At 39.5% G+C, this 27,632-nt stretch overlaps 1 protein-coding gene across 1 annotated transcript; it reads right to left on the bottom strand.

Moving 5' to 3' along the window:
- On the bottom strand, positions 1-27,450 carry cebpz (CCAAT enhancer binding protein zeta). The gene is made up of 16 exons (XM_065268773.1): positions 27,063-27,450; positions 24,869-26,358; positions 23,863-24,094; positions 23,661-23,793; positions 23,492-23,580; positions 23,358-23,411; positions 4,723-4,825; positions 4,571-4,639; positions 2,651-2,717; positions 2,455-2,561; positions 2,308-2,368; positions 1,488-1,669; positions 1,308-1,406; positions 611-678; positions 431-512; positions 1-285 (listed from the first exon to the last, which is right to left on the bottom strand). Exons 1-16 carry the CDS (start codon positions 27,234-27,236, stop codon positions 140-142), a joined length of 3,156 nt encoding a protein of 1,051 aa, XP_065124845.1. The 5' UTR covers positions 27,237-27,450; the 3' UTR covers positions 1-139.
- Between the last annotated feature and the right edge of the window lie 182 nt (positions 27,451-27,632).

A 27,632-nucleotide genomic window follows, 5' to 3' on the forward strand; every position in this document is an offset into this window, starting at 1 on the left:
TACAATCACAAAATGATTTAATAAAAGTCTGCACTTTACACAATCACAATCATAAAAAACTTAACTTTACACTTCAGTCCCTTATGCCTCCTTTCTTATAACATTAGGGAAGCAACTCACAAAGGAAGGGTTTCTAGTTTCATTTTTTTCTTTTAACAGTCTTAGGCTTTCTGGTTTTGCCCAGTTTTCTTTTGTTAAACATGGCCTTTTTCTTCCGGAGAGTTTTGGCATCTCTTCCACGGATCCAGTCATCGCGTTGAGCTTCCCATTTTAACTGTCTGACATCTAAACCGGAATACAAACAGGAAAATGAGCAATGACTTCATCCCACATATTCAACAGTTGTGCAATTTCTTCTTTAAACAGACGACTTCTCAAAGAAACTCTGTGAACTCTTATGTGCATAAAAATAGTTAAAATCAGCACTCACCGGCTTTATCTTTATTGGCCATTGCATTCATACCACTGTTATCAAACGCAGAGCTTGCGTTTTCATCCAGCAAACACCCAAACTGTTTAAAAGACATGTTCCATTAGCAAACGGGTTAAAAGAAATACTACATGTAATGTCAGACACTACAATAATCCTTAAACCCATTATATCACGCACCTCCTCAGCCGATGCAAACACTCCTCGGTCCTGAGTTTTTGTCTTTTTCTTCTTTGATGGTTGCGAGCCTTTAGGATGAGGCAAAAACAAAAAAAAATTTCACATAAGCTTGCAATGTCTGATCATTCTTACAAACAAACAACAATAACAATGGCAGACCTTGATTACTGATTAAAGGCCCCAGGTATACTTCATTTTCCACATCCGGCATGCACACGGGTGAGCACTGTTTTCAAAGTATACTCAACCATTGCGAGTGGCTGTGTTAAACATGTACGCAGTACAAATGACTTTTTATACTGTATCAGACCATCATGGCAGCACTGATTTTCCTCATTTACAGGACATTCGCAATTCAGGACAGATGAAGTAAAGTAGCGGATTCACCACTGCAAACAAAGTTTAGCACAAAAACAAAGAATGAAATGATTCTTTAAAAAAAAGAACAAAGACGATGAGGAGACTTTCTTCTCTCAACATTTTTCTCATGTAAGCGCTGTTGTACGCGTACAGTCCACACAATCTCAAAAAATTGCAAGCGTGGGCAGCGCCGAAACGCGGACAGACGAAGTATACTTTGGGCTTTAGTTTCTTTTTGGCTTATTTTCTGTATGAAATGTAATTTTTATTTCCTCCTTTTGATTTTGGAGTTAAATGTAATCTAGATTGGTGTGCCATTCATAAATAAGCAGCTCACCAGAAGAACCAAAGAAGTCCAGCTGCTCAGACGGCTTCCTCTTTCCCTTCCCATTTTCTGACCTGACATTGGGCAAATCCTCTATTTCCTCTTGAAACTCTGAAAGATAAAAAAAAAATTATACCACAGCTGGAGCATTTCTGTTACATAAGGCAAGAGGATAGCAAGGTTTTGACGTACCTGCATCATCACCACCTTCATCATCTGGATCCATGAACTCGCCACCTTCCTCCTCAAGTTCATCTGCGAACTCGTCCTCCATGCTGCCCAGAGACACCTCCTCATCATCCAGATCATCATCAGAGCCCACATCCGAATCAGATTCTCCATCTTTATCTTTCTTGGATTTGGACTTCACATTGCTGCAACAAAGACATGAAACCAAGACCACGTTGTGTGTTAGCAGATTTTGTGCTGATAAATTTGCCGACCATCATGACTTTCAAAATAAAGACCCATACACAAATCTGTCCCAAAGAGCGTTTGAATTATGTCAAATATTATGGGGGTCCCCTTGCTAAATCTAACAATCTGTCAATTCCTCCAGAAAAGTGTTAGGCGTACTTGAGTTTACATTTATTTCAGACAGAAATGTCTGTTTATTGCAAAATTGGGAAAAATAATGGACAGTATGGCTTTGTAGCAGCGCCGCACGAGAATTTTAAATTCATGTAGTATTTTATTTTAATAAAAATCAAGGGACACCCCAACCTCAATGCTTATAGGAGGTCCGGGACCCCCCTTAACCCGAACATTGGTCCCAAACATTCATTGAAACGTCTGTTATTGTGTTTCTTTAGCAATTATTTTATTAATTATATTATTATTTCAGCCAAGAGGTTATGCATGTAGTGATGGCATTATTAATACTGATCTATTTCCTTAGTAAGAATGACCATAAATTTCAAAAATCCCTTTTTGACACACATTGGGTCTTCAAAAGAAGGTGCTGATGTCCATAACTATACACAAGGCAAATTCATTGGAAGCACAGACATACCCTGCAAAGTCCAAGTCATCATCCTTGAATTCAGTGAAATAGCTGTCGCCTTCATAAGCATCTGAGTATACAAAAGAAGGCTAAGTTTATCTGAAAATATGAGATAACACGAGACTTTATGATCTTGGTGTAGATTTGTGGACCTACCGAGAATTTTTTCAAACTCATCATCATCCACATCCTCCACGCTCTCATTATCTCCTCCACCACTGCGCTTTTTAAAGCGTTTCTCTGTTTCACGCTTCTTAAAGTACCTGATACACACAATACAAAAGTAAAGACTCATTGCCACTTTTCTTTCTGGAATAAAGCAACATTGTGTTCTCCAGAAACTTTTACTGACCTGTAGAAGAAGATCTCATTCACGGGGATCTGACTCTCCTCTTTGGAAAGATATTCCTCACTGTTGACTATGACAATAAAACAGAAAAAAAATAAAAACCACACTTTCCTGTTGCTTTGAAATACAATTGCTTACTAAATGGAAAATGATGACTGATTAGGTTGGAAAATACAGCAACAAGTCATTAAAGGCATCACATGACGCTGACTGTTTTCACCTAACCACAATTATCGTGAAACTTCAGTGACTAAGACATGTTTAGGCAAAAATAGATATGTTTGAGACATGCAGTTGCATGTTTTTGGATCATTCAATATTATTGTACAAGGCCCTGTGTGTCCAACCAAGAGACTGAAGATGTATCTGAAAAAGTATCTTATAAATATGAAAATGCCAAGTCATTATTATGATAAAATTTCAGATTGCAATGACATACTGACTGTTTGTTAACAATGTTAAGAACTTTGTCAATCAGTGCCAAACAAAAAGTGGAATCTTTAAATATTATGAGTTTTCTTAGCATTTGAAAATGGGATCCATGAATTTTATGCAATTCAAATATAATTAGCCTTAATGCCTCAACTTGGAGGTTCTTTTACCTTAAAATAACGTTTCCAAAAAAGTTTCAGTGGTTCATCCACTCAAAACAGGGTGAATGGCACTTTCACATTCGCTTTGCAGCCCTCTATTGGCCAAAACTGCACTAAAGAAGTTTCCAACCGTCGGGCAGTGGTCCTGTAGTTCGAGTGAAAACTACAAAAACTTGCTTTACGGCAGACCTACAATCCAATCAGTGCCAGCTATGCTGCAGTATTTACGACAGTGCTAATGAACAATTACGCTTCTAACCTGTAGGGGGAGCAAAGAGCAATAACTCTTTAGTGTTGCTTTAATATTTAAAATGAACACAAGTGAACTGTGCATTAGACCTCTGAGAGGGGAATTAGGGCTCTTGTAAAAAATTAAAAAGTATCCACTCACTTGGTGGAAACACGAGATTGTGTTCACGAGATTGAGACGAGACGATATTTTTACACTTTTTAAGAAACCCTCAATGATCAAATAAATGAATAAGAAACTGAAATCACATTATCTTTAAATGTTTTAACTAATCAAGGACTGGCCCTAACAATTATTTTGCTAACTGATAATGAAGTAATTTGTTATTTTGGGGTAATAAAAATAGACCCAAGTGAGCAGTAGCATTTAAAATTACATAATAACAAAGATGCAATAATAATTGGTTCAAATAACGTATTAAAACCAAGTTGCATTAAACAACATTAACAAACACATTACATTTGTGGCCTATAAATAAAAAGCATTATGTACGTATTATAACAAATGCCTGCATCCGTCACATTATCTTGCTTTTTAACACAACTGAATGCTATTTTTACATAGTTTCTGTTCTGTTGTCTATAAAATAGTGACTAAACAGGACCAACGACCCAGTAACTCTTTGATTAATCAAATCAGCTCTTTCTTTAACTGCTGCTAAAAACGCGACATCGTCTGAAAAAAATCATCATTTGAATTAAGCCGTTTTAAATAGTAAAATTAAAATGGGAATCATGAAAAATCTATTTGTGGCGGCCAGTGTTGATTAATTAACATATGGGAGTAAATGCAGTTTAAAAATGCGACGTCCGAAGGATGCAGTTGCTTTGAGAAATGGCCAGCATTTCACCTCCACAAGAAATCTCGCGAGATTAAATGTGTTTCGCGAGACTAAATGTGTCTCGCGAGATCTCTTCACACCCCTATTTAACAATCTATATATAATCAAACTAAAAAAGAAAGGGAGTTTCTAGTCAGAGCAACACTATGCCAGCAGCCTCCAGCCAGAGGTGGTCTTTCACCTGCTGTGACGTATGTCACATGGACATCTCTCTACGGGTCTCCCAATGTTGAACTTACCAGGTATTGACTGAATTGAGCTGAATGTCCCCCTGTGTTTACGTTGCATCTGTGTGGTGTCTGTGTTTTCTAAAATTCAAACAAATAATTAAGCAAAAAACCGCAACCAAAATCACCAATTGAATTGTCTATATTGCGTTTAGTTTGCTTACGTTTTCCTATAGATTCCTTCGGATTCCTAAACACGAAGCGATCCAAGAATCGGATGAGTGTAAAATCCTGCAGCGGATCGCCGTTATACTGAATAAATTCTCCCTGTGGGACAAAAAATTGTTACGACTGGCGCTCACATTCACAATTTCAATTGTAATGCACTACTATGGTTATTAGGGGTCAAGCACCGAAGGTGCTGAGACACCTATTGTAATTGTTAGTATTATTATTAGGGGTCAAGCACCGAAGGTGCTGAGACACCTATTGGAATTGTACTTTTTTCTTCTTCTTAGCCATTGGTGCCTATGGCAGCCCTATGAACCGTACATAGGAAAATGATGAAATTTGGCACAGTTATAGAGGTCGTCCTGAAAAGTCAAGTGACCAAAAATGGGGTCTCTAGCATTAACTCTATAGCGCCACCAGCAGTGCAAAAAATCAATGTTCAAATGGTTATAACTGCTGATCCGCTTGATCTATGAAAATTCTACTTAGTACACGTGATTGCTCTCCTCATGCTTGTTGTTTTTATTGCTTTACAGTAAAACTCCACCCATTACAGTAGTGGCCATTTTGAAATGTACAGTATGCCGTTTATTCGCTACTCCTCCTTCAAATTTGGTTCAATTGTTATGAATTTTAGCACAGGTAATCTTTGGAGTGAGCCGCACAGAAATGACCAAACAGAATTTTGATATTTATCTTTGTTTAAAAGTAATAAATGCGCAAACTTAACAAGGTTGACGCAAAAGTGGTTCTGAAGCTGTAGCTCGGTCATTCTTTGATCAATTGAAATGAAATTTGGTACACTTCATGTTGACCATGAACTTGGGGTTCATGCCAAATTTGGTGACAGTGCCACCTATGGGTCATGAGATAGGAAAATAGGCTATTTTTGCCCATAACTTCTGAATCGTTTGTCAGAAAATTATGATCTTGGTGTCTACGGATTCCTTACCTCATGCCGCATCTGTCGATGTGTATTATGCCGGGTTTGACCGAACCGCCTGTCCGCCATTTTGAAATTTGTCATAAATTGTTATAACTTTTGAAGTATTGGATATATTGGCGCAAAATTCGGTAGGAAGCTTCGGCATGATGTCCTGATTGTATCTGGGAAGTCAGAATACAGCGCCACCCAGGGGTTATAAACTATAACAGTTCTTATAGAACTGCTCATAACTTCTGAATACTTTGTCGGATATTAATTTTCTTTGTGAAATTGTATTCACTGGTTTATGCCGTTTGCAACGATACATCGTTTGTCATTTTCCATCAATCTGTTCATGTGTTATTGTAAGGCATATGGTAAATGATTTTTTCGCTACTCCTTTTACAAATTTTGTTTATTTTATGCCAGGTTCTGCTCGTATAATGTTTGGAGCAATCCGCACAGAAATGACTGAACAGATTTTTCTTGCACCTAGGAATTTTTTTGATAAAAACCTCTGTAAAGTTGATCGTCCCTGTGATGTTGTCTATTTGTCATAGTTAATTACTTTATATTACATTTTATAGCGTTACTCTACGGAATGTTCTTCTTGTCTTCAATCTCACTTGAGCTTTTTGATTCTCATATACATTGTATTTCTGTGATTTCTGCTCTGCGGTGTCATTTCTACATCTTTGGTGATTGGCATATGTCAATGCTTGCATTTCTGTAATCTCTTTCCTGCTGCCCCTTGAGCTGTGTCTGCTGAGTGGCGCATCCACTAAGTCGTATGCATAGAGATCCTGAGTTCATGGGTTCGAATCCCACCTGAGGCAGGTGTTAATTTCTTCTATTAAAGTTTTGTTCTTTCCCACCTATTCTTCTTGACCTGTCTGTAGTTCACATATGTTCTATTTTTGCCATGTTTTCTGTTGCTGCTCTGCACTGCGGTGGTTCTGCTCTGTCATTGCAACGCTTTGGGTACTTGCTGCGCTTTGTGTTCTTGATGCACCTTGGGTGGTCAGTGAGCATTGGGTTATTGATACCTTCTATGTTGCTTGCTGTGCTTTGGGTGCTCATTGCGCTAAATCTGCTTGGCCCCGAATCGCTGCTTGCAGCTATATTTAGGGGCCAAGCACCTATGGTGCTGTGGCACCTATTGTTTCTGTCAGTATTATTATTCTTCTTAATCTTAATCTTAATCTTCCCCAATGGGAGTCTATGGCAGCCCTATGAAGCGTATGTAGGAAAACGATGAAATTTGGCATAGTTGTAGTGGTGGTCATAAATAGTCATGTGGCCAACAATGGGGTCTCTAGCAGTAACTCTATAGCGCCACCATTATCTCAAAAATTCAATATTCAAATGGTTATAACTCATGATCCATTAGATCTATGAAAATTCTACTTAGTGCATGTGATTGCTCTCATCCCGCTTATTGAATTTGATACTTTACATTAAGACTCCACCCATTACAGTAGCGGCAATTTTGAAATGTACAGTATTTCGTTTTTTCGCTACTCCTCCTTCAAATATGGTTCAATTCTTATGAGATTTGGCACAGGTGATCTTTGGAGTCAGCCGCATAGAAATGACTGAACAGAATTTTGATATTTTTTTTATTCAAAAGTTATTAATGCGTGAACTTAACGAGATTGACGGAAAAATGGTTCTGAAGCTGTAGCTCGGTCATTATTTGATCAATCGAGATGAAATTTGGTACACTTCATGTCGACCATGACCTGTGGGTCCATGCCAAATTTGGTGACAGCGCCACCTATGGGTCATGAGATATGAAAAAAGGCTATTTTTGCCCATATCTACTCAATCGTTTGTCAGAAAATTATGATTGTGGTGTCTACGGATTCCTTGGCTCATGCCGCATCTGTCGATATGTATTATGCTGGCTTTGACTGAATCGCCTGTCCGCCATTTTGAAATTTGTGATAATTTGCTATAACTTTTGAAGTATCGGATATATCGGGGCAAAAATCGGTAGGGAGCTTCGGTATGATGTCCTGAGGAAATCAGAGAATAGCGCCACCTAGGGGTTATAAACTATAACAGTTCTTATAGAACTGCTTATAACTTCTGAATTCTTTGTATGGCATGTGAGCTCTTTTCTGCTGCTCCCTGAGCTGTGTCTACTGAGTGGCACATCTGTCTAAGTCGTATGCATAGAGATCCTGAGTTCATGGGTTTGAATCCAGCCTGAGGCAGGTGTTAGTTTCTTCTATTAAAGTTTTGTTCTTTCCCACCTATTCTTCTTGACCTGTCTGTAGTTCACATATGTTCTATTTTTGCCATGTTTTCTGTTGCTGTTCTGCACTGCGGTGGTTCAGCTCTGTCATTGCAACGCTTTGGGTACTTGCTGCGCTTTGTGTTCTTGATGCACCTTGGGTGGTCAGTGAGCATTGGGTTATTGATACCTTCTATGTTGCTTGCTGTGCTTTGGTTGCTCATTGCGCTAAAGGTGCTTGGCCCCGAATCGCTGCTTGCAGCTATATTTAGGGGTCAAGCACCGAAGGTGCTGAGACACCTATTGGAATTGTTAGTATTATTAGGGGTCAAGCACCGAAGGTGCTGAGACACCTATTGTAATTGTTAGTATTATTAGGGGTCAAGCACCGAAGGTGCTGAGACACCTATTGGAATTGTACTTTTTTCTTCTTCTTAGCCATTGGTGTCTATGGCAGCCCTATGAACCGTATGTAGGAAAATGATGAAATTTGGCACAGTTGTAGTGGTGGTCATAAATAGTCATGTGGCCAAAAATGGGGTCTCTAGCAGTAACTCTATAGCGCCACCATCATCTCAAAAATTCAATGTTCAAATGGTTATAACTCATGATCCATTTGCTCTATGAAAATTCTACTTAGTACACGTGATTGCTCTCCTCATGCTTATTGTTTTTAATACCTTACAGTAAGACTCCACCCATTACAGTAGCGGCCATTTTGAAATGTACAGTATTTCGTTTTTTCGCTACTCCTCCTTCAAATTTGGTTCAATTCTTATGAGATTTGGCACATGTGATCTTTGGAGTGAGCCGCATAGAAATGACTGAACAGAATTTTGATATTTTTCTTTATTTAAAAGTAATTAATGCGTGAACTTAACGAGATTGACGCAAAATTGGTTCTGAAGCTGTATCTCGGTCATTCTTTGATCAATCGAGATGAAATTTGGTACGCTTCATGTCGACCATGAAATGGGGGTCCATGCCAAATTTGGTGACAGCGCCACCTATGGGTCATGAGATAGGAAAAAAGGCTATTTTTGCTCATAACTTCTGAATCGTTTGTCAGAAAATTATGATCTTGGTGTCTACGGATTCCTTACCTCATGCCGCATCTGTCGATGTGTATTATGCCGGGTTTGACCGAACCGCCTGACCGCCATTTTGAAATTTGTCATAAATTGTTATAACTTTTGAAGTATTGGATATATTGGCGCAAAAATCGGTAGGAAACTTCGGCATGATGTCCTGATTGTATCTGGGAAGTCAGAATACAGCGCCACCTAGGGGTTATAAACTATAACAGTTCTTATAGAACTGCTCATAACTTCTGAATACTTTGTCGGATATTAATTTTCTTTGTGAAATTGTATTCACTGGTTTATGCCGATTGCAACGATACCTCGTTTGTCATTTTCCATCATTCTGTTCATGTGTTATTGTAAGGCATATGGTAAATGATTTTTTCGCTACTCCTTTTACACATTTTGTTTATTTTATGCCAGGTTCTGCTCGTATAATGTTTGGAGCAATCCGCACAGAAATGACTGAACAGATTTTTCTTGCACCTAGGAATTTTTTTGAGAAAAACCTCTGTAAAGTTGATCGTCCCTGTGATGTTGTCTATTTGTCATAGTTAATTACTTTATATTACATTTTATAGCGTTACTCTACGGAATGTTCTTCTTGTCTTCAATCTCACTTGAGCTTTTTGATTCTCATATACATTGTATTTCTGTGATTTCTGCTCTGCGGTGTCATTTCTACATCTTTGGTGATTGGCATATGTCAATGCTTGCATTTCTGTAATCTCTTTCCTGCTGCCCCTTGAGCTGTGTCTGCTGAGTGGCGCATCCACTAAGTCGTATGCATAGAGATCCTGAGTTCATGGGTTCGAATCCCACCTGAGGCAGGTGTTAATTTCTTCTATTAAAGTTTTGTTCTTTCCCACCTATTCTTCTTGACCTGTCTGTAGTTCACATATGTTCTATTTTTGCCATGTTTTCTGTTGCTGCTCTGCACTGCGGTGGTTCTGCTCTGTCATTGCAACGCTTTGGGTACTTGCTGCGCTTTGTGTTCTTGATGCACCTTGGGTGGTCAGTGAGCATTGGGTTATTGATACCTTCTATGTTGCTTGCTGTGCTTTGGGTGCTCATTGCGCTAAAGGTGCTTGGCCCCGAATCGCTGCTTGCAGCTATATTTAGGGGTCAAGCACCGAAGGTGCTGAGACACCTATTGTAATTGTTAGTATTATTATTATTATTATTTTTCCCCAATGGGAGTCTATGGCAGCCCTATGAACCGTACATAGGAAAATGATGAAATTTGGCACAGTTGTAGAGGTGGTCATAAATAGTCATGTGACCAAAAATGGGGTCTTTAGCACTAACTCTATAGCGCCACCAGTAGTCCAAAAATTCAATGTTCAAACTGTTATAACTGGTGAACCATTTGATCTATAAAAATTCTACTTAGTACACGTGATTGCTCTCATCCCGCTTACTGAATTTGATACTTTACAGTAAGACTCCACCCATTACAGTAGCGGCCATTTTGAAATGTACAGTATTTCGTTTTTTCGCTACTCCTTCTTCAAACGTGGTTCAATTCTAATGAGATTTGGCACAGATGATCTTTGGAGTGATCCGCACAGAAATGACCGAACAGAATTTTTATAATTATTTTTGTTCAAAAGTAATAAATGCGCAAACTTAACAAGGTTGACGCAAAAATGGTTCTGAAGCTGTAGCTCGGTCATTCTTTGATCAATTGAAATAAAATTTGGTACACTTAATGTTGACCATGAACCTGGGGTCCATGCCAAATTTGGTGACAGCGCCACCTATGGGTCATGAGATTTAAAAAAATGATATTTTTGCCCATAACTACTGAACTGTTTGTCAGAAAAGTATGAACTTGCTGTCTATGGATACCTTGCCTCATGCCGCATCTGTCAATGTGTATTATGCCAGGTTTGACTGAACCACCTGTCCGCCATTTTGAAATTTGACATAAATTGTTATATTTTTTGAACTATTGGACATATCTGCGCAAAAATTGATAAGGAGCTTTGACATGATATCCTGAAGGTACCTGAGAAGTCAGAGTACAGCGCCACCTAGGGTTTATAAACTAATTTGACATATGTTAATCCTTGTAGCTTTCTAATCTCTTTTCTGCTGCCTCATGAGCTGTGTCATCCGAGTGGCGCATCAAGTTAATCATATGTGTTGAGATTCTGAGTTCCTGGGTTTGAATCCCACCTGAGTCAGGTATTTTGTTCTTCCTCATCAGTTCTTCTCAACCTGTCTGTAGTTCAAATGTGTTCTATTTTTCCATGTTTGCTGTTGTTGCTCTGCATTGTGGTGGTGCTTTCTGTGCTTTGTGTGCTTTGTGTGCTTGCTGTGCTTTGTGTGCTGGTTGTGCTTTGTGAGCTTGCTGTGCTTTGTGAGTTTGCTGTGCTTGCTGTGCTTTGTGTGCTTGCAGTGCTTTTTTGTTGCTATGCTTTGTGTGCTTGCTGTGCTTTGTGTGCTTACTGTGCTTTGTGTGCTTGCTGTGCTTTGTAAGCTTGCTGTGCTTTGTGAGCTTGCTGTGCTTTGTGTGCTTGCTGTGCTTTGTGAGTTTGCTGTGCTTTGTGAGATTACTGTGCTTTGTGTGCTTGCTGTGCTTTGCGTGCTTGCTGTGCTTTGTGTGCTTGCTGTGCTTTGTGAGCTTGCTGTGCTTTGTGTAATTGCTGTGCTTTGTGTGCTTGCTGTGCATTGTGAGCTTGCTGTGCTTTGTGTGCTTGCTGTGCATTGTGAGCTTGCTGTGCTTTGTGTGCTTGCTGTGCTTTGTGTGCTTGCTGTGCTTTGTGTGCTTGCTGTGCTTTGTGTGCTTGCTGTGCTTTGTGTGCCTGCTGTGATTTGTGTAATTGCTGTGCTTTGTGTGCTTGCTGTGCATTGTGAACTTGCTGTGCTTTGTGCTTGCTGTGCTGTGTGTGCATTGCGCCGAAGGTGCTTGACCCCGTGTTGCTGCTTGCAGCTATATTGGTCATTGTTTCTGTTAGTAAATTTTTCTTCTTCCCCAATGGAAGTCTATGGCAGCCCTATGAAGCGTATGTAGGAAAATGATGAAATTTGGCATAGTTGTAGTGGTGGTCATAAATAGTCATGTGGCCAAATATGGGGTCTCTAGCAGTAACTCTATAGCGCCACCATTATCTCAAAAATTCAATATTCAAATGGTTATAACTCATGATCCATTAGATCTATGAAAATTCTACTTAGTGCATGTGATTGCTCTCATCCCGCTTATTGAATTTGATACTTTACATTAAGACTCCACCCATTACAGTAGCGGCCATTTTGAAATGTACAGTATTTTGTTTTTTCGCTACTCCTCCTTCAAATGTGGTTCAATTCTTATGAGATTTGGCACAGGTGATCTTTGGAGTCAGCCACATAGAAATGACTGAACAGAATTTTGATTTTTTTTTTATTCAAAAGTTATTAATGCGTGAACTTAACGAGATTGACAGAAAAATGGTTCTGAAGCTGTAGCTCGGTCATTCTTTGATCAATCGAGATGAAATTTGGTGCACTTCATGTCGACCATGAACTATGGGTCCATGTCAAATTTGGTGACAACGCCACCTATGGGTCATGAGATATGAAAAAAGGCTATTTTTGCCCATATCTACTGAATCGTTTGTCAGAAAATTATGATCGTGGTGTCTACGGATTCCTTGGCTCATGCCGCATCTGTTGATATGTATTATGCCGGCTTTGACCGAATCGCCTGTCCGCCATTTTGAAATTTGTGATAATTTGCTATAACTTTTGAAGTATCGGATATATCGGGGCAAAAATCGGTAGGGAGCTTCGGCATGATGTCCTGAGGAAATCAGAGAATAGTGCCACCTAGGGGTTATAAACTATAACAGTTCTTATAGAACTGCTTATAACTTCTGAATTCTTTGTATGGCATGTAAGCTCTTTTCTGCTGCTCCTTGAGCTGTGTCTACTGAGTGGCACATCTGTTTAAGTCGTATGCATAGAGATCCTGAGTTCATGGGTTTGAATCCAGCCTGAGGCAGGTGTTAGTTTCTTCTATTAAAGTTTTGTTCTTTCCCACCTATTCTTCTTGACCTGTCTGTAGTTCACATATGTTCTATTTTTGCCATGTTTTCTGTTGCTGCTCTGCACTGCGGTGGTTCTGCTCTGTCATTGCAACGCTTTGGGTACTTGCTGCGCTTTGTGTTCTTGATGCACCTTGGGTGGTCAGTGAGCATTGGGTTATTGATACCTTCTAGGTTGCTTGCTGTGCTTTGGGTGCTCATTGCGCTAAAGGTGCTTGGCCCCGAATCGCTGCTTGCAGCTATATTTATTATTATTATTATTCTGCTTCTTCTTCTTAGCCATAGGCGTCTATGGCAGCCCTATGAACCGTACATAGGAAAATGATGAAATTTGGCACAGTTGTAGTGGTGGTCTTAAAAAGTCATGTGACCAAAAATGGGGTCTCTAGTACTAACTCTATAGCGCCACCAGCAGTGCAAAAATTCAATGTTTAAAGGGTTATAACTTCTGATCCGCTTGATCTATGAAAATTCTACTTAGTACACGTGATTGCTCTCCTCATGCTTGTTGCTTTTAATACCTTACAGTAAAACTCCACCCATTACAGTAGCGGCCATTTTGAAATGTACAGTATTCCATTTTTTCGCTACTCCTCCTTCAAATTTTGTTCAATTCTTATGAGATTTGGCACAGATGATCTTTGGAGTAAGCCGCATAGAAATGACTGAACAGAATTTTGATATTTATCTTTGTTCAAAAGTAATAAATGCGCAAACTTAACGAGGTTGACGCAAAAATGGTTCTGAAGCTGTAGCTCAGTCATTCTTTGATCAATTGAAATGAAATTTGGTACACTTCATGTGGACCATGAACTTGGGGTCCATGCCAAATTTGGTGACAGCGCCACCTATGGGTCATGAGATAATAAAATAGGCTAGTTTTGCCCATAACTTCTGAACTGTTTGTCAGAAAATTATGATCTTGATGTCTATGGATTGCTTACCTCATGCCGCATCTGTCGATGTGTATTATGCCGGGTTTGACCGAACCGCCTGTCCGCCATTTTGAAATTTCACATAATTTGTTATATTTTTGGAAATATTGGACATATCCGCGCAAAAATTAGTAAGGAGCTTCGACATGATGTCCTGAAGGTACCTGGGAAGTCAGAGTACAGCGCCACCTAGGGGTTATAAACTATAACAGTTCTTATGGAACTGCTTATAACTTCTGAATACTTTGTCTGATATTAATTTCTTTGTGAAATTGTATTCACTGGTTTATGCCGATTGCAACGATACCTCGTTTGTCATTTTCCAACATTCTGTTCATGTGTTATTGTAAAGCATTTGGAACATGATTTTTTCGCTACTCCTTTTACAAATTTTGTTTATTTTATGCCAGGTGCTGCTCGTATAATGTTTGGAGCAATCCGCACAGAAATGACCGAACAGATTTTTGATATTCTGTTCTCTTTCTTAGAAATACCACTCCAAAGTTGACTGTGCCTGTGCCGTTGTCTATTTGTCATAGTAAATTAATGTGACTGTATGTTACATTGTATAGCATTACTATACAGAATGATCTTCTTGTCTTCAATCTCACTTGATCTTTTTGATTCTCATATACATTGTATTTCTGTTAGTTCTGCTCTGCACTGTCAGTTCTGCATCTGTGTTGATTGGCATATGTCAATCCTTGCAGCACCTAAGCTGTTTTTTGCTGCCCTTTGGGCTGTGTTAACTGAGTTGCGCATCTGGTTAACCAGATGCCATGAGATCCTGAGGTCATGGGTTCGAATCCCATGTACAGTAATATTTTGTCTTAACTTTTTTCTCACTTAAGTTTATTGATTTTCATACAATACATTGTATTTCAGTTATTTGTGCTCTCTGTTGTCATTTCTGCACTTTTGGTAATTGCTGGATATCAATGTTTACAGCTCTATATCTCTATTCTATAGGTTGGACACACCAAGTCAGTGGTTTAATCGTTTACTCAGTGGCGTATGCGGTAACTGCTGTGCCTTGGGAACCTGAGTTCATGAGTTCGAATCCCATGTGCAGTGGTTTTTGTCTTAACTTTTTTTTCTCACTTAAGTTTTGTGATTTTCATACAATACATTGTATTTCAGTTATTTGTGCTCTCTGTTGTCATTTCTGCACTTTTGGTAATTGCTGGATATCAATGTTTACAGCTCTATATCTCTATTCTATAGCTTGGACACACCAACTCAGTGGTTTAATCGTTTACTAAGTGGCGCATGCGGTAACTGCTGTGCTTTGGGAACCCGAGTTCATGGGTTCGAATCCCATGTGTAGTGGTTTTTGTCTTAACTTTTTTTCTCACTTAAGTTTTGTGATTTTCATACAATACATTGTATTTCAGTTATTTGTGCTCTCTGTTGTCATTTCTGCACGTTTGGTAATTGCTGGATATCAATGTTTACAGCTCTAAATCTCTATTCTATAGCTTGGACACACCAACTCAGTGGTTTAATCGTTTACTAAGTGGCGTATGCGGTAACTGCTGTGCTTTGGGAACCCGAGTTCATGGTTTGAATCCCATGTGCAGTGGTTTTTGTCTTAACTTTTTTCTCACTTAAGTTTTGTGATTTTCATACTATACATTGTATTTCAGTTATTTGTGCTCTCTGTTGTCATTTCTGCACGTTTAGTAATTGCTGGATATCAATGTTTAAAGTTCTAAATCTCTATTCTATAGCTTGGACACACCAACTCAGTGGTTTAATCGTTTACTCAGTGGCGCATGCGGTTAGTGCGTTGCTTTGGGAACCCGAGGTCATGGGTTCGAATCCCAGCTCTTACTTTCACTTATTGAGATTTCCTTTGTGCTCCCTTTAACACGTTCTTCTCGACCTGTCTGGTTTTCCACACGTGTTATATTTTTGCCATCTTTACTGTTGTTGCTCCGCACTGCAGTGGTTCTGCTCTGCATTTGCTTTGCTTCGGGTTCGGGCTCTGTATTGCGCGCTTTCTGCGCTTTGCGCATTTGCTGCGTCGTGTGGTTTTTGCTGTGCTTTGGGTGCTCATTGCGCTGAAGGTGCTTGACCCCGCAATTGCTGCTTGCAGCTATATTTAGGGGTCAAGCACCGAAGGTGCTGAGACACCTATTGTAATTGTTAGTATTATTATTATTATTATTATTATTATTATTATTATTATTCTGCTTCTTCTTCTTCTTAGCCATAGGCGTCTATGGCAGCCCTATGAACCGTACATAGGAAAATGATGAAATTTGGCACAGTTGTAGTGGTGGTCTTAAAAAGTCATGTGACCAAAAATGGGGTCTCTAGTACTAACTCTATAGCGCCACCAGCAGTGCAAATATTCAATGTTCAAAGGGTTATAACTTCTGATCCGCTTGATCTATGAAAATTCTACTTAGTACACGTGATTGCTCTCCTCATGCTTGTTGCTTTTAATACCTTACAGTAAAACTCCACCCATTACAGTAGCGGCCATTTTGAAATGTACAGTATTCCATTTTTTCGCTACTCCTCCTTCAAATGTTGTTCAATTCTTATGAGATTTGGCACAGATGATCTTTGGAGTAAGCCGCATAGAAATGACTGAACAGAATTTTGATATTTATCTTTGTTCAAAAGTAATAAATGCGCAAACTTAACGAGGTTGACGCAAAAATGGTTCTGAAGCTGTAGCTCAGTCATTCTTTGATCAATTGAAATGAAATTTGGTACACTTCATGTGGACCATGAACTTGGGGTCCATGCCAAATTTGGTGACAGCGCCACCTATGGGTCATGAGATAATAAAATAGGCTATTTTTGCCCATAACTTCTGAACTGTTTGTCAGAAAATTATGATCTTGATGTCTATGGATTGCTTACCTCATGCCGCATCTGTCGATGTGTATTATGCCGGGTTTGACCGAACCGCCTGTCCGCCATTTTGAAATTTCACATAATTTGTTATATTTTTGGAAATATTTGACATATCCGCGCAAAAATTAGTAAGGAGCTTCGACATGATGTCCTGAAGGTACCTGGGAAGTCAGAGTACAGCGCCACCTAGGGGTTATAAACTATAACAGTTCTTATGGAACTGCTTATAACTTCTGAATGCTTTGTCTGATATTATATTTTTGCCATCTTTACTGTTGTTGCTCCGCACTGCAGTGGTTCTGCTCTGCATTTGCTTTGCTTCGGGTTCGGGCTCTGTATTGCGCGCTTTCTGCGCTTTGCGCATTTGCTGCGTCGTGCCGTTTTTGCTGTGCTTTGGGTGCTCATTGCGCTGAAGGTGCTTGACCCCGTATCGCTGCTTGCAGCTATATTGGTCATTGTTTCTGTTAGTAAATTTTTCTTCTTCCCCAATGGGACTCTATGGCAGCCCTATGAACCGTATGTAGGAAAATGATGAAATTTGGCACAGTTGTAGTGGAGGTCATAAATAGTCATGTGGCCAAAAATGGGGTCTCCAGCAGTAACCCTATAGCGCCACCATCAGCTCAAAAATTCAATGTTCAAATGGTTATAACTGCTGATCCGCTTGATCTATGAAAATTCTACTTAGTACACGTGATTGCTCTCCTCATGCTTGTTGTTTTTAACACCTTACAGTAAGACTCCACCCATTACAGTAGGGGCCATTTTGAAATTTACAGTATTTCGTTTTTTCGCTACTCCTCCTTCAAATTTGGTGCAATTGTTATGAATTTTGGCACAGGTGATCTTTGGAGTGAGCCGCACAGAAATGACTGAACAGAATTTTGATATTTATCTTTATTTAAAAGTAATAAATGCGCAAACTTAATGAAGTTGACACAAAAATAGTTCTGAGGCTGTATCTCGGTCATTCTTTGATCAATTGAAATTCAATTTGGTACATGTCATGTCGACTATGAACTGGGGGTCCATGCCAAATTCGGTGACAGCGCCACCTATGGGTCATGAGATATGGAAAATAGCTATTTTTGCTCATAACTACTGAACTGTTTGTCAGAAAATTATGATCTTTGTGTCTACGGATTCGTTGCCTCATGCAGCATCTGTCGATGTGTATTATGCCGGGTTTGACCGAACCACCTGTCCACTATTTTGAAATTTGTCATAAATTGTCATAACTTTTGAAGTATTAGATAAATCGGTACAAAAATAGATATGGACCTTCGGCATGATGTCCTGAAGGTACCTGGGAAGTCAGAGTACGGCGCCACCTAGGGGTTATAAACTATAACAGTTCTTATAGAACTGCTTATAACTTCTGAATACTTTGTCTGATATTAATTTTCTTTGTGAAATTGTATTCACTGGTTTATGCCGATTGCAACGATACCTTGTTTGTCATTTTCCATCATTCTGTTCATGTGTTATTGTGAGGCATATGGTAAATGATTTTTTCGCTACTCCTTTTACAAATATTGTTTATTTTATGCCAGGTTCTGCTCGTATAATGTTTGGAGCAATCCGCACAGAAATGACTGAACAGATTTTTCTGGCACCTAGGAATTTTTTTAAGAAATACCTCTGTAAAGTTGATCGTGCCTGTGATGTTGTCTATTTGTCATAGTTAATTACTGTATATTACATTTTATAGCGTTACTCTACAGAATGTTCTTCTTGTCTTCAATCTCACTTGAGTTTTTTGATTCTCATATACATAGTATTTCTGTTATTTCTGCTCTGTCATTTCTATATCTTTGGTGATTGGCATATGTCAATGTTTGCATCTCTGTAATCTCTTCTCGGCTGCCCCTTGTACTGTGTCAGCTGAGTGGTGCGGCGAGTAAGGCACACGCAAAGAGATTCTGAGTTCTTGGGTTCGAATCCTGCTTGAGGCAAGTGTTAATTTCTTCTATTAACGTTTTGTTCTTTCTCACCTATTCTTCTCGACCTGTCTGTAGTTCACATATGTTCTATTTTTGCAATGTTTTCGGTTGTTTCTCTGCACTGCAGTGGTTCTGCTCTGTGATTGATGCTACGCTTTGAGTTCTTTGCAGCGCCTTGTATTCTTGATGCACCTTGGGCTCTCAATGTGCCCTAGGTGATGATATGTTGTATGTTTCTTGCTGTGCTTTGGGTGCTCATTGGGCTGAAGGTGCTTGGCCCCGTATCGCTGCTTGCAGCTATATTTAGGGGTCAAGCACCGAAGGTGCTGAGACACCTATTGTAATTGTTAGTATTATTATTATTATTATTATTATTATTATTATTCTGCTTCTTCTTCTTCTTAGCCATAGGCGTCTATGGCAGCCCTATGAACCGTACATAGGAAAATGATGAAATTTGGCACAGTTGTAGTGGTGGTCTTAAAAAGTCATGTGACCAAAAATGGGGTCTCAAGTACTAACTCTATAGCGCCACCAGCAGTGCAAAAATTCAATGTTCAAAGGGTTATAACTTCTGATCCGCTTGATCTATGAAAATTCTACTTAGTACACGTGATTGCTCTCCTCATGCTTGTTGCTTTTAATACCTTACAGTAAAACTCCACCCATTACAGTAGCGGCCATTTTGAAATGTACAGTATTCCATTTTTTCGCTACTCCTCCTTCAAATGTTGTTCAATTCTTATGAGATTTGGCACAGATGATCTTTGGAGTGAGCTGCATAGAAATGACTGAACAGAATTTTGATATTTATCTTTGTTCAAAAGTAATAAATGCGCAAACTTAACGAGGTTGACGCAAAAATGGTTCTGAAGCTGTAGCTCAGTCATTCTTTGATCAATTGAAATGAAATTTGGTACACTTCATGTGGACCATGAACTTGGGGTCCATGCCAAATTTGGTGACAGCGCCACCTATGGGTCATGAGATAATAAAATAGGCTATTTTTTCCCATAACTTCTGAACTGTTTGTCAGAAAATTATGATCTTGATGTCTATGGATTGCTTACCTCATGCCGCATCTGTCGATGTGTATTATGCCGGGTTTGACCACACACATCTGTCCGACATTTTGAAATTTGTCATAAATTGTTATATCTTTTGAACTATTGGACATATCCGTGCAAAAATCAGTAGGGAGATTCAGCATGATGTCTTGAAGGTACCTTGGAAGTCAGAGTATAGCGCCACCTAGGGGTTATAAACTATAACAGTTCTTATGGAACTGCTTATAACTTCTGAATACTTTGTCTGATATTAATTTCTTTGTGAAATTGTATTCACTGGTTTATGCCGATTGCAACGATACCTCGTTTGTCATTTTCCAACATTCTGTTCATGTGTTATTGTAAAGCATATGGTAGATGATTTTTTCGCTACTCTTTTTACAAATTTTGTTTATTTTATGCCAGGTACTGCTCGTATAATGTTTGGAGCAATCCGCACAGAAATGACTGAACAGATTTTTGATATTCTGTTTTCTTTTTCTTATAAATACCACTCCAAAGTTGACCGTGCCTGTGACGTTGTCTATTTGTCATAGTAAATTAATGTGACTGTATATTACATTGTATAGCATTACTATACAGAATGATCTTCTTGTCTTCAATCTCACTTGAGCTTTTTGATTCTCATATACATTGTATTTCTGTTAGTTCTGCTCTGCACTGTCAGTTCTGCATCTGTGTTGATTGGCATATGTCAATCCTTGCAGCACCTAAGCTGTTTTTTGCTGCCCTTTGAGCTGTGTTAACTGAGTTGCGCATCTGGTTAACCACATGCCATGAGATTCTGAGGTCATGGGTTTGAATCCCATGGGCTGTGATATTCTGTCTTAACTTTTTTCTCACTTAAGTTTTGTGATTTTCATACTATACATTGTATTTCAGTTATTTGTGCTCTCTGTTGTCATTTCTGCACGTTTGGTAATTGCTGGATATCAATGTTTACAGCTCTAAATCTCTATTCTATAGCTTGGACACACCAACTCAGTGGTTTAATCGTTTACTAAGTGGCGCATGCGGTAACTGCTGTGCTTTGGGAACCAGAGTTCATGGGTTCGAATCCCATGTGCAGTGGTTTTTGTCTTAACTTTTTTTCTCACTTAAGTTTTGTGATTTTCATACAATACATTGTATTTCAGTTATTTGTGCTCTCTGTTGTCATTTCTGCACGTTTGGTAATTGCTGGATATCAATGTTTACAGCTCTAAATCTCTATTCTATAGCTTGGACACACCAACTCAGTGGTTTAATCGTTTACTAAGTGGCGCATGCGGTAACTGCTGTGCTTTGGGAACCTGAGTTCATGGGTTTGAATCCCATTTGCAGTGGTTTTTGTCTTAACTTTTTTTCTCACTTAAGTTTTGTGATTTTCATACAATACATTGTATTTCAGTTATTTGTGCTCTCTGTTGTCATTTCTCCACGTTTGGTAATTGCTGGATATCAATGTTTACAGCTCTAAATCTCTATTCTATAGCTTGGACACACCAACTCAGTGGTTTAATCGTTTACTCAGTGGCGCATGCGGTAACTGTTGTGCTTTGGGAACCTGAGTTCATGGGTTTGAATCCCATGTGCAGTGGTTTTTGTCTTAACTTTTTTCTCACTTAAGTTTTGTGATTTTCATACTATACATTGTATTTCAGTTATTTGTGCTCTCTGTTGTCATTTCTGCACTTTTAGTAATTGCTGGATATCAATGTTTACAGTTCTAAATCTCTATTCTATAGCTTGGACACACCAACTCAGTGGTTTAATCGTTTACTCAGTGGCGCATGCGGTAACTGTTGTGCTTTGGGAACCTGAGTTCATGGGTTTGAATCCCATGTGCAGTGGTTTTTGTCTTAACTTTTTTCTCACTTAAGTTTTGTGATTTTCATACTATACATTGTATTTCAGTTATTTGTGCTCTCTGTTGTCATTTCTGCACTTTTAGTAATTGCTGGATATCAATGTTTACAGTTCTAAATCTCTATTCTATAGCTTGGACACACCAACTCAGTGGTTTAATCGTTTACTCAGTGGCACATGCGGTTAGTGCGTTGCTTTGGGAACCTGAGGTCATGGGTTCGAATCCCAGCTCTTACTTTCACTTATTGAGATTTCCTTTTGTGTTCCCTTTAACACGTTCTTCTCGACCTGTCTGGTTTTCCACACGTGTTATATTTTTGCCATCTTTACTGTTGTTGCTCCGCACTGCAGTGGTTATGCTCTGCATTTGCTTTGCTTCGGGTTCGGGCTCTGTATTGCGCGCTTTCTGCGCTTTGCGCATTTGCTGCGTCGTGCCGTTTTTGCTGTGCTTTGGGTGCTCATTGCGCTGAAGGTGCTTGACCCCGTGTTGCTGCTTGCAGCTATATTTATTATTATTATTATTCTGCTTCTTCTTCTTCTTAGCCATAGGTGTCTATGGCAGCCCTATGAACCGTACATAGGAAAATGATGAAATTTGGCACAGTTGTAGTGGTGGTCTTAAAAAGTCATGTGACCAAAAATGGGGTCTCTAGTACTAACTCTATAGCGCCACCAGCAGTGCAAAAATTCAATGTTCAAAGGGTTATAACTTCTGATCCGCTTGATCTATGAAAATTCTACTTAGTACACGTGATTGCTCTCCTCATGCTTGTTGCTTTTAATACCTTACAGTAAAACTCCACCCATTACAGTAGCGGCCATTTTGAAATGTACAGTATTCCATTTTTTCGCTACTCCTCCTTCAAATGTTGTTCAATTCTTATGAGATTTGGCACAGATGATCTTTGGAGTAAGCCGCATAGAAATGACTGAACAGAATTTTGATATTTATCTTTGTTCAAAAGTAATAAATGCGCAAACTTAACGAGGTTGACGCAAAAATGGTTCTGAAGCTGTAGCTCAGTCATTCTTTGATCAATTGAAATGAAATTTGATACACTTCATGTGGACCATGAACTTGGGGTCCATGCCAAATTTGGTGACAGCGCCACCTATGGGTCATGAGATAATAAAATAGGCTATTTTTGCCCATAACTTCTGAACTGTTTGTCAGAAAATTATGATCTTGATGTCTATGGATTGCTTACCTCATGCCGCATCTGTCGATGTGTATTATGCCGGGTTTGACCGAACCGCCTGTCCGCCATTTTGAAATTTCACATAATTTGTTATATTTTTGGAAATATTGGACATATCCGCGCAAAAATTAGTAAGGAGCTTCGACATGATGTCCTGAAGGTACCTGGGAAGTCAGAGTACAGCGCCACTTAGGGGTTATAAACTATAACAGTTCTTATGGAACTGCTTATAACTTCTAAATACTTTGTCTGATATTATATTTTTGCCATCTTTACTGTTGTTGCTCCGCACTGCAGTGGTTCTGCTCTGCATTTGCTTTGCTTCGGGTTCGGGCTCTGTATTGCGCGCTTTCTGCGCTTTGCGCATTTGCTGCGTCGTGCCGTTTTTGCTGTGCTTTGGGTGCTCATTGCGCTGAAGGTGCTTGACCCCGTGTCGCTGCTTGCAGCTATATTTTAATGTTGGCTTCACAGAAACAAGCTGATACCTGTAAGATAGTCTTGGCAAACAGAGCAACGGAGGGATGGTAATGATGTGAGAGCTGAAAAAGAGAAAACCAGATATCAGAGGATCGATCACAGCGACAATGAAAACATGCAGAATCGGTATAAGACACAACACCTTCTGTAGCTCCCAGAGAACCGTATGATCAGCCCCGCAGTATAAAGGGTTTCTGTGGATGGGGTCATATGTTTCCTTTTTCTTACCACCTAAAAACAAAAGTGAGTTAATAATCAGGAAAAGGCTTCAAATTTATTAAACAAAATATGAAGTTATGAAATGTGCCCACCTATCATGTTTTCATGATGTACCCATGTTGCAGCGGGCTTCACCTCCTCGTGTTTTTCTTCACCCACATGCTCCTCCTCCTCTTCATCACTGATCTCCTCTTTAAGGTCTTGAAACGTCTCTTCATCTTCATCCTGCAGAGACACGTTTCATAAAGCCGCAATTAAATACACAAACAGTGTATGGCGAGGGAGCGTACTCACCTCTTCCACCTGCAGCAGTAACTTGAGGCTCGGCTTGGCCTTCAAGAGCTCTGACACGAGAAACAGCACACCGCACGTGAAGGCCGGGCTCTGCTCGCCGCTGACCTGCAGTAAGCGTTTCAGAAACGCCTTCACCCGTCTGAGCACTATATCGACCTTTAGAGACTTATACATCAGGTTGAGAAACATGCCCTGTCTTGAGCTTAATGACAATCCAGGGTCCAGCAACTTCCTGTGACAAACAATTACAAACATGACTCAAACATAACCCCAAGTCATTTTTGGTGATTTATTGTTTTCTGCATAAAATCATTTAACATAATGTAAATAACATTTTTAAGATTTTATATTCACACATTTTTATTACTGACTGAGTAAAATCAAGTCAAAGATTGAAATCAAACTTTGATGCTCCGACTTGAGTCTGGATTTCACAGACATGTGTGTTACAGTAATAAAAACCTTACTTTCCCTCTTACTTTTAAACAGATACTCAGTTTGTGGTTCATTCATATTTTTATGAAAACCCTACAACAATTAAACAAATTCAAACTCACTTATATTAAAAAAGAAAAAAAAATTAAACCTTTATTAAAGGCGGGATGCATGATCTCTGAAAGCCAATGTTGACTTTGAAATCACCTAAACAAATACACCCCTACCCCAATATCTTCTTTTGATAGACCCGCCACACATACGCACTTACATTAAAGTACAAAATTATTAAAGTATATTAAAGTACAAAGATTTAAATTCGACCATATTACACCAGTTCTGATTTCGCTTAATTGGCTACAGGTTAAATTTCGAATAGATTATAAAATTTAGCTTTTTGTTTTAAGTACAAAGTTCATGCTGTATGAAGCAGACTTGTGTCTCCGCTGTCAGGCGGTGTTGCTGGATCATAATTGATAAAAAATACGTTTTTATTAGGGAATTTCATTAGCGTTTTTTTATAATTTAGTTTATAATTAGTTGTTGCAGCATTACCACTAACTAAAATTACCTGTAGAGAGCTACATAGTAGCGATCTGAAACGGTCTGCTGGGAGTCCATGACCTGAAAGATCAGCATAAGTGCCTGGACAGCCGTGTGGAACTTGACAATGTGGACCACTTTAAAGAGCATGTCCAGCTGCTCGGACACTTTGTCGTCTCCGATCTTCGCGTACGGATAGGCTCTGTTCACTCCCGTCAGGAGAGCGCTGAGCATTTTAGACTCCACTTCGTCCTTGTTGACGCACGTTTGGAAAAACGTAAAGTAGATGGTGATGAGTTTGGCGGCCAGGTCTTCTTCCTCGTGGCTCAGGATCACTTGGTTTAGGAAGCATGCGGCGTAGTACTGAGCTTTGGGGTTTATGTTAGACCTGAACATGAGACGTTCCACCTCGCAGCAGACCACCACTTTCATGTTGGGGTGTTTATGAAGCAACATCTCCAGCAGGTAAGTGGCTTTGGAGGCGATCTTGTACTCGGGATCTCCTAATTTGTTGACGACCTGTATGAGAAGCGCTTTCTCCTGTTCCTGTCGGTTACAGAGAAGCTCAAAAGCGGTGGTGAGCGCTCGGATTTTAGTGGCCTGGACCGTATCGTGGCTCAGTCTGTCCAGGGCGACCACAAACTCGGCTATTTGGAGTTTTAGTTGGTGTTCGAAGTACCAGAGGATGAGCCTGCGGTCTCGTGCGTCTTTATTGCCGCTGGCTTTTTCCTCCAGCTTATCGAAAGCGTGCTGAGAGAAGGTACGAAGCTTACGGTTTTCCGGAAGCAAGTCCGAAAGCAGAAGTTCCTTCAGGGTGTCCAGAGCCATCAGGCCCTGCCTGCGACTTCCGGTCTTTTTCACCAGAGACACAACATTCTCGATGTGCTCTAGAGAGTGAACAGGAGCATCCTGGATTAGCACGGTCAAAGCTGCCATCCTATCAGCAAGCGTTCCTGTGGACACCACACTCTTCATCCAGGTGGAATTGGCACCTTTCTGGAAGTTCTTCTTGCTTTTGTACATGCCCGTTTCGGCCTCATATAGTTTCTGAGCTAACGCTTTATACTGAGAGACCAGAGATTCGTTTTGAACTTCAGACGTGCCCTCTGAGGTGTACTCTATGTCAAACCACTTCCCCCCGGGTTTGATGAGCAAAGTTTGTCTTGGATGAAACTCAAATAAGTTGACGTTTTTCTGCTTGGCCTTTTTTCCTGTGCCAAGGTCTGCGGACGGGACAGGGGTTTTTGTGCCTTGTGTTAATTGCTTTGTAACAGGCTTTGCATCCTCTTTCGTTTTGGCAGTTTTTGCCTTTTTCTTTTCCTTTTTGGTCAGTTCTGAAGAGGTTTCATTTTGTCCATCCTCATCTTGAATGATCTGTTGCTCTGCATAAGTGCGGATGCCCAACTTTTTGATGAAATCTTCCAGCTCCCCCTCCTCTAGATCATCGATTGCGCTCTTCTTTCCACCATTAATAAGCTCGGCGGTGTCGGCAAGGCCAGCCAACATGATATAATCTGACTGTGACAACATAAAAACATGTTTTTACAAAAAAATTACTCAGACCAAATAAAGTGATCACTTTTTATTTCGGTTGAATAGCAACAGTATGACATGCATTAAAGCTTTTACTAAATCACTTAAAGATTACTCAAGTTTAATATACACCCAAGCATTATTTCTTATTGACAATAATGAACAAATGCATATGTTTAAAGGGATGGTTCAACCAAAAATAAAAATTATATCATAATTTCATGTTGTTACAAACCTGTATAAATGTCTTTGTTCTGATGAACACAAAGGATGATATTTTGAGGAATGTTTGCAACCGAATTGATCATAAGCCTCATTCAATTCCATAGTATTATTCTTCTTACTATGGAAGTGAATGGGGCTTCTGACGGTTTCGTTACAAACATTACTCAAAATATCGTCCATTGTGTTCATCAGAACAAAGAAATTTATACAGGTTTGTAACAACATGAGAGTGAGAAAATGATGAGATTTTTCATTTTTGGGTGAACTATCGCTTTAACTTATTATTTTAAAACATTTAATTAACAAAAATATGCAAAACATTCTTTTTTATGCTGGTTTTACAAAAACTGATTTAATGTAGTAAAATGATCAAATAAGTCAGAAATCCTCACTGCTTTGTGTATTTATGCACTTTTACTGTATGACAACTGAATGACACGTGCGTATCACAGAAGCGAGCTCACCTTAGTGCCGCCCATGCGTAACACATCATCAAGTTTAAACTCTTCGTCATCCTCACTTTTGTCATTCTTCGTGTGATCTCGCTCATCATCATCACCTATGTAATCTTCATCATCTTCAGCTCCGTCATTTTCTGTGTAGCTGCTGTGTTGCTTCTCCATGATGCCGCGCGGCATGTTTCCTCTCGTGCTCACGGCGCCACGTGAACGCACAGGACCTTTAAATAAACTCTTAACACGCAGGACCTGATAGCAGCTAGACAACGGAACACAACGCAGAAGTATCGGGTGTTAAAATGACTATTTAACAAACGCAACGTTCATGACAACATGATCTTTAGACGACATTTCGTAAACCTGTGTCGTCCAGTTTCACTTTCTTCTTCTTTGGTGTTTTACTGCAGCTGGTGGCGTGCAAAATGTTGCACTACTGCCATCTGGTGGTTTGTGACCATGTCTGCGCATAAAAGTTTGATGGGACCATTCGTTTCAATACGATTTCAATCTAACTATCAACTGTCTGTCGATATTAAAGATATCAAGGTTATATTTTATTAAAAAGTTAGATTTTTT

The sequence above is a fragment of the Paramisgurnus dabryanus genome, chromosome 12 (assembly GCF_030506205.2).
Source record: "Paramisgurnus dabryanus chromosome 12, PD_genome_1.1, whole genome shotgun sequence".
Lineage (NCBI taxonomy): Eukaryota > Metazoa > Chordata > Actinopteri > Cypriniformes > Cobitidae > Paramisgurnus > Paramisgurnus dabryanus.

What these genes read in the sequence shown, in the direction of transcription:
- cebpz (XM_065268773.1), bottom strand. Translation starts at nt 27,236, where the DNA reads ATGCCGCGCGGCATCATGGAGAAGCAACACAGCAGCTACACAGAAAAT. An exon ending in TTGCCAAGACTATCTTACAG is followed by an intron (nt 4,826 to 23,357) that starts GTATCAGCTTGT and finishes TTTGTCCCACAG; the next exon opens with GGAGAATTTATTCAGTATAA. An exon ending in AATGAGATCTTCTTCTACAG is followed by an intron (nt 2,562 to 2,650) that starts GTCAGTAAAAGT and finishes TGTGTGTATCAG; the next exon opens with GTACTTTAAGAAGCGTGAAA.